General features: G+C 45.3%; 1 protein-coding gene across 1 annotated transcript in view; it reads left to right on the forward strand.

Annotated features, from left to right (window-relative positions):
- The window catches only part of SYCE2 (synaptonemal complex central element protein 2), a 427,934-nt gene that overhangs the window by 34,051 nt on the left and 376,911 nt on the right, over positions 1-16,972 (forward strand). Inside the window, exon 2 of the mRNA XM_078657991.1 lies at positions 11,314-11,428. Coding sequence (XP_078514117.1) covers positions 11,314-11,428 — 115 coding nt within the window. The remainder of the gene's footprint in view (positions 1-11,313; positions 11,429-16,972) is intronic.

Here is a 16,972-nt window from a genome sequence, read left to right on the forward strand (position 1 = left end):
AGGCAGAGCCACACACACACGGACAGAGCCACACACACACACAGACAGAGCCACACAGACAGAGCCACACACACAGACAGAACCACGCGCTGCAGGTCCCTTCTACACAATATTTCTCGCAAGCGAGAGCGTATGCTGCGCATGCGCAGTTGCAGGCGAGAACTAAAAAATAGACACTATCAACTTGTGGCTCATTGATTTTTGTACAGTAATCCCTCATTGTAAATTATTTAAAGTGAACAGAAACTCATTAAACATATAAGTCATTTACAACTAAACACAACTCCAAAGGTTTATCAGTGCTGCTTCAGGCAAACTGCAATTTTGCATCAAGACAGCACCACTTAAATGTAAAATAAACCAAATATTCACAATTTTACGATGCTTTTGTTGATATTTGGCATCACCATTAGGCTGCTGCGTTTTCTCACCTTTTTGTAAGTGCCAGCCCTGCTGTGTTGAGACTTTTTGGCCAATTATATACTGTGTGACAGTGTGCAGAACTAAAACGTTTGAGTCTTCTGCTTGATAAAATAATCTAACCAAAGTACTTGCAGAGAACATGTTCACATAGAGACATATCCTAGTACTCCCTGACAGATAAAACATGTTTATGGTTTCCCAACTCAATGGAACTGAATGGTCCTGCAAACTTGTCAGTGATCATTACATCAAACACAGATCCCTTTAGTGGATGTATTAGTCCACTGAGCCTTCGAGACCTGACTGGGACACCAAGGGCATTGCAGCAGTACAAACATGAAGACATAGAATGCCTGAGAAACAGATGACTCAATTCACAAATGGTTTTCTGCACATAACTAAAAGTCATGTGAGGGAAATGTGGCACTTGTGCAAGTAAAATCAGAATGACTGATAAGTCAGGATCTGCGGGTACTCACATGTGCAGCTATAAATGCAGACAATGTGCGAGATCTGTGGATTTTCCGCAGTTGAAAGCGACACCCTAGGGAAGGGAAGTAGGTGGTCTCACCCGAATGTCATAGATGTGTGCAATGCATATAGAATGTACAGCCATGAAGCCTATGCTTTACGTATAACCGCAAACCTTTGCAATACTTTAACCACAATTTTCTGCACTTCCAATGTATGCCTAGAGTTAACAATACAAGAGTAGGCAGCACAAAAAGTGTGGGAAGACGTCATGAAAACCCCTATTTTATAATATTTTACATAGTAAAATGTTTTCCATGGGAAAGAAATTATAAAGAAAATTGGTGAAACACCACATGGATTTTCCAGAATTATAAAATGTACATTTGCAAATCCCAAATGTTGCACAGAATGTTCGGTACTCCTAGAACATCAGCCAAATTGTCAAACATCTCAGCAAACTGAAGGTTTATGCCCACACAGATTTTATAAACTGCGTACCTCTTGTTATTTACTATTTAGTGTGTAAATTATTACATACCCTTCCCCGTCAACACACAATTGGTGGCCGCCAACCTTACCTTCTAGCTAAGCAGGGTTGCGCTAATAGCTAACATTTACTTCAGAAAAAGGCTAGTTTCCACGAAGGGCTTTGGTAACAACAAAATAAATAAATGACAGTAGACGCAGCAAACGCCTCTGTCACCCTTAGCCTATAATTATTTCAAAACTGGCTCATAATGACACTAATAATGAAAACATAATGATGCTAGTCAGTTGTCTCGGATCAAAGCTCAAGTAAGGATATGGCAAATTAACGATGGTGTTTCCAAGGTAACCATTCCAAGGGGATATTAGGCCTCTGTTTGGTGTTGCAAAGTCCACATAGCGAGGCTGTCCATTCCTTGCCGCCACCCGACAGATCACAAACCAATCACCAAAAAGTACTACTGGGGTGGCCAATGGCTGTGCTCGGTGATGTAGGGACCGGGGAGGGCACGAGAAGGGCAGTGCATTGAGCTGCTGGCCATTCTTGCAGAGCGGGGCGACTGCAGACCCCTTTATGGAGATAATCAAATGTTATCAAATGGCTGCACCTGAAGTGCTCTGATCGGTGAATGGGGCGGGAGGGCCAGGACAAATAGCTAAAGCACACGCACCCCATACATTTATTCACTTGAAGAATGTTTATTGCATGTTTAAGAAGAACTTACTCTCACAATGGCACTGCAATAAAAGTATGACCCGAAATAAAATCACAGGCCTCTAATCATTCCCATATGAAGAAAGAAAAATTATATCTTAGGGTCGCCTCAGAACCAGGACTAATGTTTGGGTAAAAAGCGTGCATTTTTTCACTATAAAAAGGATGAATATAGGCAATGTAACCACTTTCCATAACTAAATAAACCAACAAGCAACGAGGGGGTAAAGTTATAAAAGCCATGAAATGCATTATATAAAAAAAGAAAAGAGGGCTTACCTGTGGCCATAAAGTACAAAATACATACCAAACAAAGCAGTTTGTGCACGCTAGTGCACGAAGACGACACGACCCAGGGTAGACCTGTAAAAAAAAAAAAAATGCATGAAGTGAGCAAGAAAGGCAGTACAAATACATAAAAGCATAGAAAAGTATAACGTAAATAAAATACTATATTGTAAGTAGAAGATAGGAAAAAAATAAAATTGAATACACTTACCGGGAACTTGCCGCAACCCGACCGACAGTACAATAGCTTCGCCAATGTCCGCAAAGATAGCATTGTCGCAGATTCAACAAAACAAAAACAAAAAAAACAGTTAACAGTATATTCGACACAGGCCAAAACAGTGGTTAACTTAAAAAAAAAATGTTAAGAGACGAAATGGTGTAAAGTTATAATTAAAAAAAACGCATTGCATAAGAAAGAAAATAAAGAGGGCTTACCTGAGACCCGCAAACTGCTGCATACATACCGGGCAAAACACTCCTTGCACGACGCTGCACGGAACGGCCACAGGCCGGGGGGACCTGTAAAAGGAACAAAAACAAGCATTAGACATCAAACAGAGACAAGATGGCTTACCTGAGACCCGCAAACAGCTGCATACATACCGGGCAAAACACTCCTTGCACGACGCTGCACGGAACGGCCACGGGCCGGGGGGGACCGGTAAAAGGAACAAAAACAAGCATTAGACAACAAACAGAGACAAGATGGCTTAACTGAGACCCGCAAACAGCTGCATACATACCGGGCAAAACACTCCTTGCACGACGCTGCAAGGAACGGCCACGGGCCGGGGGGGGACCGGTAAAAGGAACAAAAACAAGCATTAGACAACAAACAGAGACAAGATGGCTTACCTGAGACCCGCAAACAGCTGCATACATACCGGGCAAAACACTCCTTGCACGGCGCTGCACGGAACGGCCACGGGCCGGGGGGGGACCTGTAAAAGGAACAAAAACAAGCATTAGACAACAAACAGGGACAATATGGCTTACCTGAGACCCGCAAACAGCTTCATACATACCAAGCAAAACACTCCTAGCACGACGCTGCACGGAACAGCCACGGGCCGGGGGGGGACCTGTAAAAGGAACAGAAACAAGCATTAGACAACAAACAGAGACAAGATGGCTTACCTGAGACCCGCAAACAGCTGCATACATACTGGGCAAAACACTCCTTGCACGACGATGCACGGAACGGCCACGGGCCGGGGGGGACCTGTAAAAGGAACAAAAACAAGCATTAGACAACAAACAGAGACAAGATGGCTTACCTGAGACCCGCAAACTGCTGCATACATACCGGGCAAAACACTCCTTGCACGACACTGCACAGAACGGCCACGGGTCGGGGGGGCCTGTAAAAGGAACAGAAACAAGCATAAGACAACAAACAGAGACAAGATGGCTTATCTGAGACCCGCAAACTGCTGCATACATACCGGGCAAAACACTCCTTGCACGACGCTGCACGGAACGGCCACGGGACGGGGGGGACCTGTAAAAGGAACAAAAACAAGCATTAGACAACAAACAGAGACAAGATGGCTTACCTGAGACCCGCAAACTGCTGCATACATACCGGGCAAAACACTCCTTGCACGACGCTGCACGTAACGGCCACGGGCCGCGGGGGACCGGTAAAAGGAACAAAAACAAGCATTAGACAACAAACATCGACAAGATGGCTTACCTGAGACCCGCAAACAGCTGCATACATACCGGGCAAAACACTCCTTGCACGACGCTGCATGGAACGGCCACGGGCCGGGGTGACCTGTAAAAAGAACAAAAACAAGCATTAGACAACAAACAGACAAGATGGCTTACCTGAGACCCGCAAACAGCTGCATACATACCGGGCAAAACACTCCTTGCACGACACTGCACGGAACGGCCACGGGCCGGAGGGGACCTGTAAAAGGAACAAAAACAAGTATTAGACAACAAACAGAGACAAGATGGCTTACCTGAGACCCGCGAACAGCTTTATACATACCGGGCAAAACACTCCTTGCACGACGCTGCACGGAACGGCCACGGGCCGGGGGGACCTGTAAAAGGAACAAAAACAAGCATTAGACAACAAACAGAGACAAGATGGCTTACCTGAGACCCGCAAACAGCTGCATACATACCGGGCAAAACACTCCTTGCACGACGCTGCACGGAACGGCCACGGGCCGGGGGGGACCTGTAAAAGGAACAAAAACAAGCATTAGACAACAAATTAATTTTATTATTTTATTTTTTGCATTTGTATGGCGTGCAGCTACCCAAGAAGGGTTTCCCGGCGCCGTTGGCATAAGGATGAACGGAGGTATATGATGAGCATAGTTTTAGCACAGTTGTTTCTGAAAAAGCCACGTTTTTATATTTTTCCGGAAGCTGGCGTAGTTTTCCTCTTCCTGGATATGTAAGGGAAGTGTGTTCCACAGGATAGGTCCTCTGACGGAGAACGATCTTCCACCAGTTCTTTGCAATCTAAACCTGGGAACAGCGAAATTTGCTGCAGTTTGGGAGCGCAGGTTTCGTGCTGGTAGGTAAGGAGTGGCTAATGTTTGCAGATAGGTTGGTGCCGTTTGGTATTTGATCTTAAACATATAGCTCAGGGCTTTGAAACTGATACGGTGTTCTACCCTGAGCCAATGTAGATCATTCAGATATTTTGACACTCTTGCGTTTTTTGGTATTCTACATAGGAGTCTTGCAGCTGAATTTTGGATCAGTTGAAGTCGCTTGATGACTGCTTGGTTTGAACTCAGGTAGAGGATGTTGCCGTAGTCAATACGCGATGTAATTAATGCGTTGACTACGGTCTTTTGTGTAACGGGGGGCAGCATACATATAATTTTTTCAGCCATTTTATTATGGTGAAGCATAGGCCTGCGACTTTATTTGCCTGCTGTTTCATTGACAGAGCATTATCAATGATGACGCCTACGTTTCTTACCTGGGTTGCTGGAGTGGGGAGATTTCCCAACTCGGGGGGCCAATGAGAGGAATTCCAGAGTTCTTTATTTTTTCCTAGTAGGAGGATGTCGGTCTTATCGCCGTTTAATTTCAACTGGTTGATGGTCATCCAGTTGAAGATTTTCTGGAGCCCATTTTTGAGATGAGAGGGAACTAAGGTATTTGACTCTGATAATGAAAAGATGATTTGGGAGTCGTCAGCGTAGGTCATTAGGTTAGTCCTGCGCAGTCCGCTAGGTCAGCCAATGGCCTGAGATACAGATTAAAAAACAGCGGGCTCAGAATGGAGCCCTGTGGTACTCCATGTGGGGCGTGAAAAGTGTCTGAGCAGGCAAGGCTAGATTTGATCTGAAACGTCCTGTCGGTTAGAAAGGACTTAATCCACTTCAGAGCATCACTGCGGATACCGTTTCTCTCTAGTGTGGCCAGGAGAATATTGTGAGAGATGGTATCAAACGCCGCACTCAAATCTAATAGAATGAGTGCGACCGTTTGTCCCTCATCCAAGAGTTTCCTAATGTTTTCTGTAACACCCAGCAGCGCGGTCTCCGTAGAAAATCCTGCTCTGAAACCCGATTGTGTGGGGTGGAGGAGGTCGTTTTCCTCGGCGAAGACGGTGAGAGCAGAATGTATGTGCCTTTCCATGAGCTTGGAGAAGGCAGGGAGCAGAGATATTGGTCGATAGTTTGTCAGGACAGTGGGGTCAGCTGACCGAGACAAGATGGCTTAACTGAGACCTGGAAACAGCTGCATACATACTGGGCAAAACACTCCTTGCACGACGATGCACGGAACGGCCACGGGCCGGGGGGACCTGTAAAAGGAACAAAAACAAGCATTAGACAACAAACAGAGACAAGATGACTTACCTGAGACCCGCAAACTGCTGCATACATACCGGGCAAAACACTCCTTGCACGACGCTGCACGGAACGGCCACGGGCCGGGGGGGGGGGCGGACCTGTAAAAGGAACAAAAACAAGCATTAGACAACAAACGGAGACAAGATGGCTTACCTGAGACCCGCAAACTGCTGCATACGTACCGGGCAAAACACTCCTTGCACGACGCTGCACGGAACGGCCACGAGCCGGGGGGGACCTGTAAAAGGAACAAAAACAAGCATTAGACAACAAACATCGACAAGATGGCTTACCTGAGACGCGCAAACAGCTGCATACATACCGGGCAAAACACTCCTTGCACGACGCTGCACGGAACGGCCACGGGCCGGGGGGGACCTGTAAAAGGAACAAAAACAAGCATTAGAGAACAAACAGACAAGATGGCTTACCTGAGACCCGCAAACAGCTGCATACATACCGGGCAAAACACTCCTTGCACGACACTGCACGGAATGGCCACGGGCCGGTGGGACCTGTAAAAGGAACAAAAACAAGCATTAGACAACAAACAGAGACAAGATGGCTTACCCTAGACCCGCAAACAGCTGCATACATACCGGGCAAAACACTCCTTGCACGACGCTGCACGGAACACCACGGGCCGGGGGGGACCTGTAAAAGGAACAGAAACATGCATTAGACAACAAACAGAGACAAGATGGCTTACCTGAGACCCGCAAACTGCTGCATACATACCGGGAAAAACACTCCTTGCACGACGCTGCACGGAACGGCCACGGGCCGGGAGGGACCTGTAAAAGGAACAAAAACAAGCATTAGACAACAAACATCGACAAGATGGCTTACCTGAGACCCGCGAACAGCTTTATACATACCGGGCAAAACACTCCTTGCACAACGCTGCACGGAACGGCCAAGGGCCGGGGGGGGGACCTGTAAAAGGAACAAAAACAAGCATTAGACAACAAACAGAGACAAGATGGCTTACCTGAGACCTGCAAACAGCTGCATACATACCGGGCAAAACACTCCTTGCACGACGCTGCTCGGAACCACCACGGGCCGGGGGGGACCTGTAAAAGGAACAAAAATAAGCATTACACAACAAATAGAGACAAGATGGCTCACCTGAGACCCGCAAACAGCTGCATACATACCGGGCAAAACACTCCTTGCACGACGCTGCACGGAACGGCCACGGGCCGGGGGGGACCTGTAAGAGGAACAAAAACCAGCATTAGACAACAAACAGAGACAAGATGGCTCACCTGAGACCCGCAAACAGCTGCATACATACCGGGCAAAACACTCCTTGCACGATGCTGCACGGAACGGCCACGGGCCGGGGGGGACCTGTAAAAGGAACAAAAACAAGCATTAGACAACAAGCAGAGACAAGATGGCTTACCTGAGACCCGCAAACAGCTGCATACACCGGTGAGACTGCGGGGCAGCACGGGGCTCTCCCTCACTCCTGGGAGCCCCGTGGGAGGCGCCGGCTGCGGGCTTCTTCTTTTCTCCTTCCCTCACTGGTGCGCGGCGTGGGCTCCCGTCCGCTTATGGTTTTGAACAGAAGCACTCCCAGGTCGTCGCAGGCAGCGCGGCGACCCGGGGGGGGCTCGAACGACTCGCGGCGACAATCCGGGTAGGCTCCCAGTGAATTTAATAAATAAAACCGGCAGACAGGCCACACTGCAGTCCTCTGGCAGGCGGCGGCGGGGATGCAAGGGCCAGACGCGGTCGGGCAACAATGGCGCCCGCAAACATCCGAAAATTTTGGATTCGGGGGCGTGTTTAGGCGTTCTGAGTGACGTGTGACGTCACAGGGCAAAAGAATGCCAAAAACACGCCCCCGAATCCGAAAGAGACGGGGCTTTATTGGAGTGACTCCCTTCTCCTCCAATGGTTGGACTCCGTTTAGGAAGCCAGACAATGGAGGAGAATGGAGGAGAGAGGCGGGTTCAAGCCCCCATACTCCAAAACATTAAATCTCCTCCCGGAGACTGCGCAAGCGCAGCCTACGGTCCTCGACCTAAAAAGGGTCCGTTTTCACTGGAAAAATGTGATGTGGCCACACTGCATTTTGGACCGCTACCTGTTGCGGGCACTAGGCCTACCCATACAAGTGAGGTACTATTTTTATCGAGAGACTTAGGGGAACACAGAATAGTAGAACAAGTGTTATTACCAATTGACGTTCTATGCATTTATGCCTTCCAAAATGTAAGACAATGTGTAAAACAGAAGTAATAAAGAAAAAATATCCTTCTAATTAATATGCTAGTAGAGTTACCCACAAATTTAGACATGTGCAAATAACCACTGCTTCTAAACTCCATATTTTGTTCCCATTTCGGAATCATTTGATACCTATTTTTCACTCTTTATATTTTACCATATGTATACCCGATACACAATGAAAAACCATAACAAAGTACAGCTCAGTTATTGAATCTGAGTTCCTTGGTTGCTTAGTGAACCTACAAGTCCTATACATCCTGGCAACCAGAAAGGTCCAGCGGACGTAACGGTATATGGCTTTAAAAAATCTACCATTCTTAAAAGAAGACACAGGTGAAAACATAGGCACAAATGGCTGTTTTTTTTAAACTCCATTTCAATATTTATTTTAATTTCAACTGTTAGTTTATATAGAACAAGCTTGAAGGATCTACACAAGTGACCCCTTGCTGAATTCAGAGTTTTTCAGCAATGTATAGCTGTCAAGGTCCATTATTGGTTTCATACCCATTTCTACCATTAACTGGAAGGAGGTTGAGAGCACAAAAAATAGGAAAAATAGGCTATGTCCCTGTAAAATTCCGAAACTGTGTGGAAAATGTTGGTTTTCTGGCAAAAGTCTGCCTGCTCCTGAAAGCTGGAAAGATGATGATTTTAGCACCGTAAACGCTTCATTGGTACCATTTGCAGGGAAAAAACAGACGCTTTCTTCTGCAGCATTTTTTTCCCATTTCTCCACAAAAAAAATTACATTTTGCTGTATTTTGGCTAATGTCTCGGTCCCCAAAGGGGAATCCACAAACCTTGGGTACCTTTAGAATCCTCATGATGATGGAAGAAAAGGACACAAATGTGCTCTGGATACCTTATGTAGCCAAAAAGTTACAGGGGCCTAAGCGCAAACTACCCCTAATAGAAAAAAAAAAGGTTTAGCACATGAGGGAAAAAGGCCTAGCAGCGAAGGGGCTAACAGTATGTATTACTTCTTTAGGGCATGAATGGTGTAATAGAGTTGTGTGTCATAGGGGGACAGGGGCAAACAGACCCTCTTCCAGGTTTAGTTTCCCAAAGGTGTTGTGTATCTTAGTGGTGGGCAAACTGAGCCTAGGCCACCAAGTAGTATAACTCAAATTTGGGGACAGCAAACCCTCCTAGTTTAATAAGCAGTTGCATCTTGGACCAGGCTCTTCTAGGCTGACCTTCGGCCGATATCAATTTAATCATAAGGGATTTTAGTTGTGTAAAGAATTATTTGTTTAGAGAAATTGGGAATATTAAATAAATAAATAGAGGAGTTTAGGCAGGATTGCCATCTTCATGAGTCCGTTCCAAGTTTGATGTTGGGTTTTTTACGCTACGCAGAATATCATTCACATACATTGATAACAATGGTTGGTGTGTACCCAGTTGTATACCCCAGTGATTGTGGAATTCCCGAAGTATTCAAGCCAGAGGCTCCATTGCAATGGCAAAAATAATGAGTGATGGGGCACCCCTGCACATCCCTATGCTTATCAGGAATGAAGGAGACAACAAGGAATTCCCTTTTCTCCTTGCTTGTAGGCCTGTATAAAACAATTCAATCCACTTCAGAACGTATCTGTCCATACGTATTCTCTTGTGTACTGTAACAAATATATATCCTTTCAATAGAGTAAAATACTTTGGCCACATCTAGAAATGCAGCTGCCACATGTATATCAGGATCCATTTGATTACTGGGGAACACTCTATGGTAAGGAATCTGTGGCTAGATAGTCTCTACCAGATAAGGAGTTATCAAAGGTAAGTAACTGGTTCGTTAAGGGAAGTGCCATTCTAATGTTTGTAAAAAATAATTGTACAAACATCCGGGAAGGTGTGTGGGACATGAGTGTGTAGACACCCGAACGGTCAAAGGTTTAATAACAGTAGACTTCATAAGGGTGTGTGCTTGCTGATGTCTGTTAATTGTTTTATTTTACCCACTTGTATTAAAAATGAATATAAAGTATTACAATTGTCATTTAACTGCAAAGACCGAACTTTGAGCTTTGCAATGGCTTTTGATCGCTCGGTACAGCTCACTATCCTTTTTCCAGGAACGACACAATGTCATATATCCTTTCTGAATACTAGGTAATATACAGTAATGCTTAATTTGGATGACAGCAAATAGTAATATTGCTGTGAACAGATTCTAGGAAAAGACTACCAATGGCATTGTTTTCAAAAACACTGTACTGAGGAAACATTGATTTACTTGAGTTTGTGGTCCTTTACTGTTAAGTTTGCACCTCACTAACATACCTTCATGAAAACCTGCCAGGTACAGTATTCCTTAAATGAAGGTGATGCTTAGTCGGGTGGGCAAAGAGGGGCGAGGAGAAAAACAGGGAGTCCACTTATGGGCATTGAGGGGCGAGCACATTGGGGCAAGTGGTTAACAACTGGATCATTCCATGGGATAGGAGCAGGCAGGGGGACTGGGGAAAGGTTTTCGCAAAATAATGAACGTTAAAGTGGAAACCAGAGAGGTGAAAGGGAAAGTGTACAATTTCACAGTAATAGAAAACGTAGAGCTAAAAATCGAAGACATTTGAAGTGGGTTCAGTTTGATCGTTTCTACCATGTTGAGAGATGATGTAAATGCTGTCAAAATGTTCCTAACATTGTGGTGAACAGCTAAATATGAATATACTTATGGAACTAACCCTGACAGAGCTGTTATTCATAATGGAGTTCCTGGAAATGTCATTCTAATGCAGTAATGCTGGTATGAGATTGCAGACCGTAGCAGGAAGTTGCGAGCCAAATATGCAATACATAATACAAGGCTCTTTCTTTTTATTTACGTCATAGTTCCAATGTCTGAAGCAGAATTTGGAGGCAAGGATGAGGAACAAGACAGACCAAGTAGCTCACACATTTCGCAAGTAGAAAGAAGCAGGCCCGCCTTCAATGAAAGCAAAATGCGGTAAGGTCTAGTTTGACGAGGTGGTGGAAATAGTTAATTACAATGCATCAAGCATTATTACTTCCTTTGAAAAACCTCACAAATTGAAGGCAGAAGTAGTGATTTACCAGTGCAATCACCGTAATGTTTCCAGTAATGTTTCCAGTAATCACAAGGATCCACTTGAGTGAAAGTCGAGAGACTCTGACAAAATGGCGATCTTTTAAAAGAGATTTGCGTATATTTCCAGGTATTAGACTCTTAAAAAAGAGATTTGTGTATATTTCCAGGTATTAGACTCTTAAAGTTTGTGCCTCCCTCTTCCTGAGGCACGCCAGCAGGAAGACTGGAATCCAAAATTCGTTTTTCATATTCAAGGGTTGCAATCGACGTTTTGTGATTATTTTTTGTAACAATAAAGAGAATCGGTATGTTAATTATCATTTCTAATTAACATTATCTCCCCCGGAACTCTAGGTGTATGTACACATCAAACTGTCCTATTTCCCAAGGTGAAAACCTTCCCTTTACTGACAGTTACCTTTATGCGATTTTATGTTGTATATGAGTCCTATACTCTTACAGTAGGAATAAATGAATACTATTGGTGTGAATAGACTGAGACAACTGTTAGGTCTCAGCAGTGAAGACATTTGCTTTTCAGTGCTGTAAAGTAATTGTGGTGCACAAGCAGCATTTAGAAATCTCTGTTCAAAACAGTGGTTGTTTGCGACCCCTAATCAGGCCCTTCAAGATCATGGAAGGCCAGTTAGTGGCAGGATCAGCCATCCCCTCCGCCACTGGCAAAACATCATGTCAGACAGGTGAGTTCTTCAGATAGTCTGAAGGGGATACTCCCTCCCCTTAGAACTATCCCTTGATGCCTCCATCTTAAGCCGGGCTGATGAAGGGCCACCAGAACTTGCTTCAGGAGGAAGCCAGGACTCTCTTGGCCAAGGAAGCCATTGAAAGAGTTTTGGGGCCAGAAGTAGGCTGTGGTTGCTATTTCCGCTAATTTCTGGTCCTGAAAAAGGACAAGGGCTTTCGTCCTATCCTAGATCCGCAAGCGCTCAACTACTTCACCAAAAGGGTAAAGATTCTCCCTTTGGCTAAGGTCTTGTCTGCCCTAGACTCCGGAAACTGGATGGAAGCGTTGGATTTGTAGGACAAATATTTTCGCATTCCTGTCCTGCCTGCTCATCGGCTTACCTGAGGTTCACGGTAGGCTACAATTGCATTCAGTTCACGGTGCTTCTCTTCACCCCAGTGATGGCAGTGGTCGCAGTTCATCTGCTCAGATCTGTGTGCCAGTCTTTCCCTATCTCAACTACAGGCTGTTGAAGGCGAGCTCGCCCCAGGCTGTTGTCTTCCACCTCCAGAGTACGTCAAACCTCCTGCCTTCCCTGGGGTTCACTATCAACATACCGAAGTCACACCTGACTCCCTCTCAGACGCTCCCTTTCATTGGAGCTGTTCTGAACACAGTTCAGTTTCGGGGCTATCCTCCTGAGCAGCGAGTCCAGTATATTCAGGCTATGATACCAATGTTTCAGCCTCTATCCTGGATTTCGGTGAGACTGACTCTGAGGCTTCTGGGTCTCATAGTCCCTTTCATCCTGCTAGTTACACATCCCAGATTGCATATGCGGGCTCCGCAATAGAACCTGAAGTTCCAGTGGGCACAGCATCAGGGGAATCTCTGGTCCAGCTAGCAGAGGGAACAACACAGGACCTGCAGAGGTGGCTTACCAACCACGATTGGGTTAGAGGCAGATTCCTCTACCTTCCTAACCATATCACACAGTAGTTACCGATGAGTCACTCCTAGGGTAGGAGAGGTGGAGATCAGAGGATTCTGGTCTCCGGCGGAATGCGAACTCTACATCAACTTGCTGGAGCTCCGAGCAATTTGCTTGCCATTAAAAGCTTTTCTTCGTTCCATCAAGGGAAAGCTGGTTCAGATGTTCTAGGACAACACCACTGACATGGTACTGCAAGAAACAGGACGGGGTGGGGTCTTGGACCCTTTGTCACAAGGCACTGTGTCTCTGGACATAGCTGAAACAGCAGTTCATATCCCTGGTGGTTCAACACCTGGAAGGTTTCTTGAATGCCAGGGCGGACAAGCTCAGCTGTCAATGTCTAGAGGATAATGAGTGGCTTCTCCTTCCGGAGGTGGCGCAAGGCGTCTGTCAGCGGTGGGGAGAGCATTTGTTAGATCGATTTGCCTGTGCCTAAAATGCGCAATATCAGCCTGCTTTGTGCATTTGAGTTTCCATAGCAACTGTCGCTCAGAGACGCTTTTTGTCTTAAGTGGCGCTCAGGCCTCCTATAGTCCTTTTCACCCATACCACTCCTGCCCAGAGTGCTTAAGAAGATCAGGAGCAACGGGGCCCAAGTCTTTCTTGTGGCTCCGGACTGGGGACGGAGAGTATGGTATCCAAAGCTTCTCCAGTCTAGCATCAATCCTCCGATTTAGGCTGCCTCTTTGGGAAAATCTTTTGCTGCAGCAGCTAGAGAGGATTCTCCACCCAAACCTGTCAACTCTACGCCTTCTTGTGTGGAGATTGTGCGCCGGCAGTTAATAGCATTCGACCTTCCTCCCGAACTTTGCAATGTTATTTTGGCGGCTAGGCAGCCCTCCACCAAGACCGTGTAATTATGCCGGTGGAACACATTTGTAAAATATTGTACAGAAAGGTTGGTCTGCTTCCATCTCTCAAGTTCTACTTTTTATTTTGCCCCTTGCCCAGTAGGGCTCTGCTCTGGGCACTCTTAAAGGGTACCTTTTCGGCCTTCTCTGCCTCCGTGAGGATGCTAGACCAAACCTCTTTATTTAAATCCCCTATTATAAATAGATTTTGCGGTTCCAGTTTGATCCGGAGTCCTTGGAGTAGTTTCCTTATGGACGAAGATTGGAGTCTTTTTCAAAGGCAGCAGTCCTCCCTGGGTTTTCAGAGGTCGCTGGCTGCAAGATAGGTCGCCTTTTGGTTGCAGGCTCTTCGAAGATGGAGACAGGCCAGTAGGGCTGGGGCCAAGGCAATCGTCTTATTCAGCCTTCTCTGCAGGGTCAGCTTCCGGGGTGTCTTCTTTCTTCTTAGGTCGTCGCAGATCTGAGGATCAAGGTTCAGGGGTGCCCCTAAATACAGAATTTAGGGGCATTACAGGTACTGGTAGGTAGTATCCAATGGGCTACTTACCTTTAGGGTGACTACACCATTTGTATGATCCCTCCCATTTGGGAGGGGGCATCCCCTAACCTGATTGGCTAAAATCTTTCAATCCAACATAGAGGATTTTCAAAGGAGGGGGTCACTTCAGCTCAGAACACCTTAGGGATGGTCCTGGCTGAGAGGGGACACACCTCTCCTGACTTCTAATTTTCCGCCAACCTTGCTGCCAAAAATGGGGCTTAGTTAGGGTGGCGGGTATCTCCACTGCCTGGAGAGGCCTCGGCTAGCATAACATAATGCAGGAAGCCTTTGAGGCTCACCGCCATGAATGCTATTCCTGCTTAGGGATAGGTGAGAAGCACCTCCACCCCAAGCATGCTTTGTTCCTGACACATGACAGCACATGGGCTCCCACCTCAGGGGGTTAGAAACCGTCTGTGTGTGGCAGGCTGGTGTGGACCAGTCAGCTGTACACTAGGTAGTTGGTTGTTTTTCAGGGGGCACCTCTAAGATGCCCTCTGAGTGCATTTTACAATAAATCCCACACTGGCATCAATGTGAGTTTATTATGCTGGAAAGTTTGATACCAAACTGTGGAGTTTGTGTTGACAAACTCCCAGCCTATGTACTCAAAATGACTTCACTGCACTTACAGTGTCTGTGAATGGCACATACACTGTAGGGACATATTGCTCTTGCAGCTATGACCTCAGCTTGACATGTTCCACTCTGCCTTAGGGCTGTCAGGCCTGTTAGAGGGGTGACTTACCTGTACCACAGGCAGTAGTTTGTATGTATGGCACACATGGATGTGAACCTGAATTTAATGATGTATTCAACCATCGACCAATATTTGCATACATCAGAACTAAAAATATCAAAGAACTGTTAGCATCAAGCTTTAAAACAGATCATGGAAATTCGTTGGGCATGTGAAAAAGTCACACTTGTGTGCACTGCAACAACGTGATAGTAAGCAACAGCATTACACACCCCAGAACTGGTGAAACAGTGACGCTCAACCATTCAGCCGATTGTAATACCATGAACATCATTTATTGCATCAAATGTCCTTGTGGCCTGTAATATATAGGAAAAACAGAAAGAAAAGTTAGAACTAGGATAACTGAGCACAAAAGCACTATTCGGATCAAGAATAAGAACTCTAACCTAGTGGTCCACTGGCTTGAACAATGCCACAATATAGCGCAATTACGATTTCTTGTATTAGAAATTGTATCTTTCAAAGCTTGTGTAGATCCCAATAAAACATTGTTACACAGAAAGATTCATTGGATTAAGAAATTCAGTACAATGACCCCTATGGGTTTCAATGATAAGCTACATATGAGTTGTTTTCTTTGAACATGCGCGCACAGTTAAACACCAGAGGCGGGATCTCCGCATTGAACATGATATTTTGAGATGGATTCTAATAGATTAGTTCTGACATCAACCTGACTGGTGAAACATACATATCGACATTTATGAGAACTCATGCACATGTAAAAAGCCATATGTATGAGTAGATTTTTACTCTATACGGTTTATCTTTTTTTGTCCTCATTTAAAGATAATATGCTTCCATATTCAAAACAAGATATATGGTTCTTTTCTGACCCTTTTTGGTGTCTGAAGGATGATATTTTTGATTACCGGTCCGGTTACCCCCCCCCCCCTTGGGGGAGAAAGGATACTATGTATCTCCAGAGCCTCACCTTCGACACTTCTTTAGGGTTTCAAAACCACAATCTTGAGAAGGAAGGCGGACCATATATTCTCACTTACCAGTGAGTGGCCCTTTTCAGACTAGTCCCCCGGACCATATCTGAAGCATATTATTAATCATAGGACTTCAGAAACACCAGGATCTACATTGTGGTTACAGAGACATAAACCAATGAAAATAGACTAAAATATTTAAAACCCAATTCCTCAAAATGTGTGTCAAGACCCTGTCTCCACCCAGTTATCCCAGATTTCCCAATAGTTGGTCTTTTTTGTGTAATTGCATGCTTGGTCTAATCGTGCCGTCCTCTGAATGGAATTAATCCATTCGTTCTCTGTGGGAGGACATGTTAATATCCATTTAATACACAGTTCCCTTCGTGCTAGCAAAATCAGGGTAAAAAACAAGGCATTGTGTTTCTTTGTTAATATTAAGTCACCCCCCTCCACTAGGAAGGATCCCAAAAATTACTGATTTCGAGGTTAATTTTATTTCTGACCCCATAACATCTGATATGATCTTACCTACTTTGTTCCAATATTCATGAATTACCGGACAGCTCCAAAACATATGGACCTCGTTTGTATTGTTTTCTCCGCATTTAGGACATTTCTTGATCTCACGATTTCCCATCTTTGAGATTCTCCGCGGGGTCCAATATGC

Source organism: Lissotriton helveticus, chromosome 1_1 (assembly GCF_964261635.1).
Source record: "Lissotriton helveticus chromosome 1_1, aLisHel1.1, whole genome shotgun sequence".
Taxonomy (NCBI): Eukaryota; Metazoa; Chordata; class Amphibia; order Caudata; family Salamandridae; genus Lissotriton; species Lissotriton helveticus.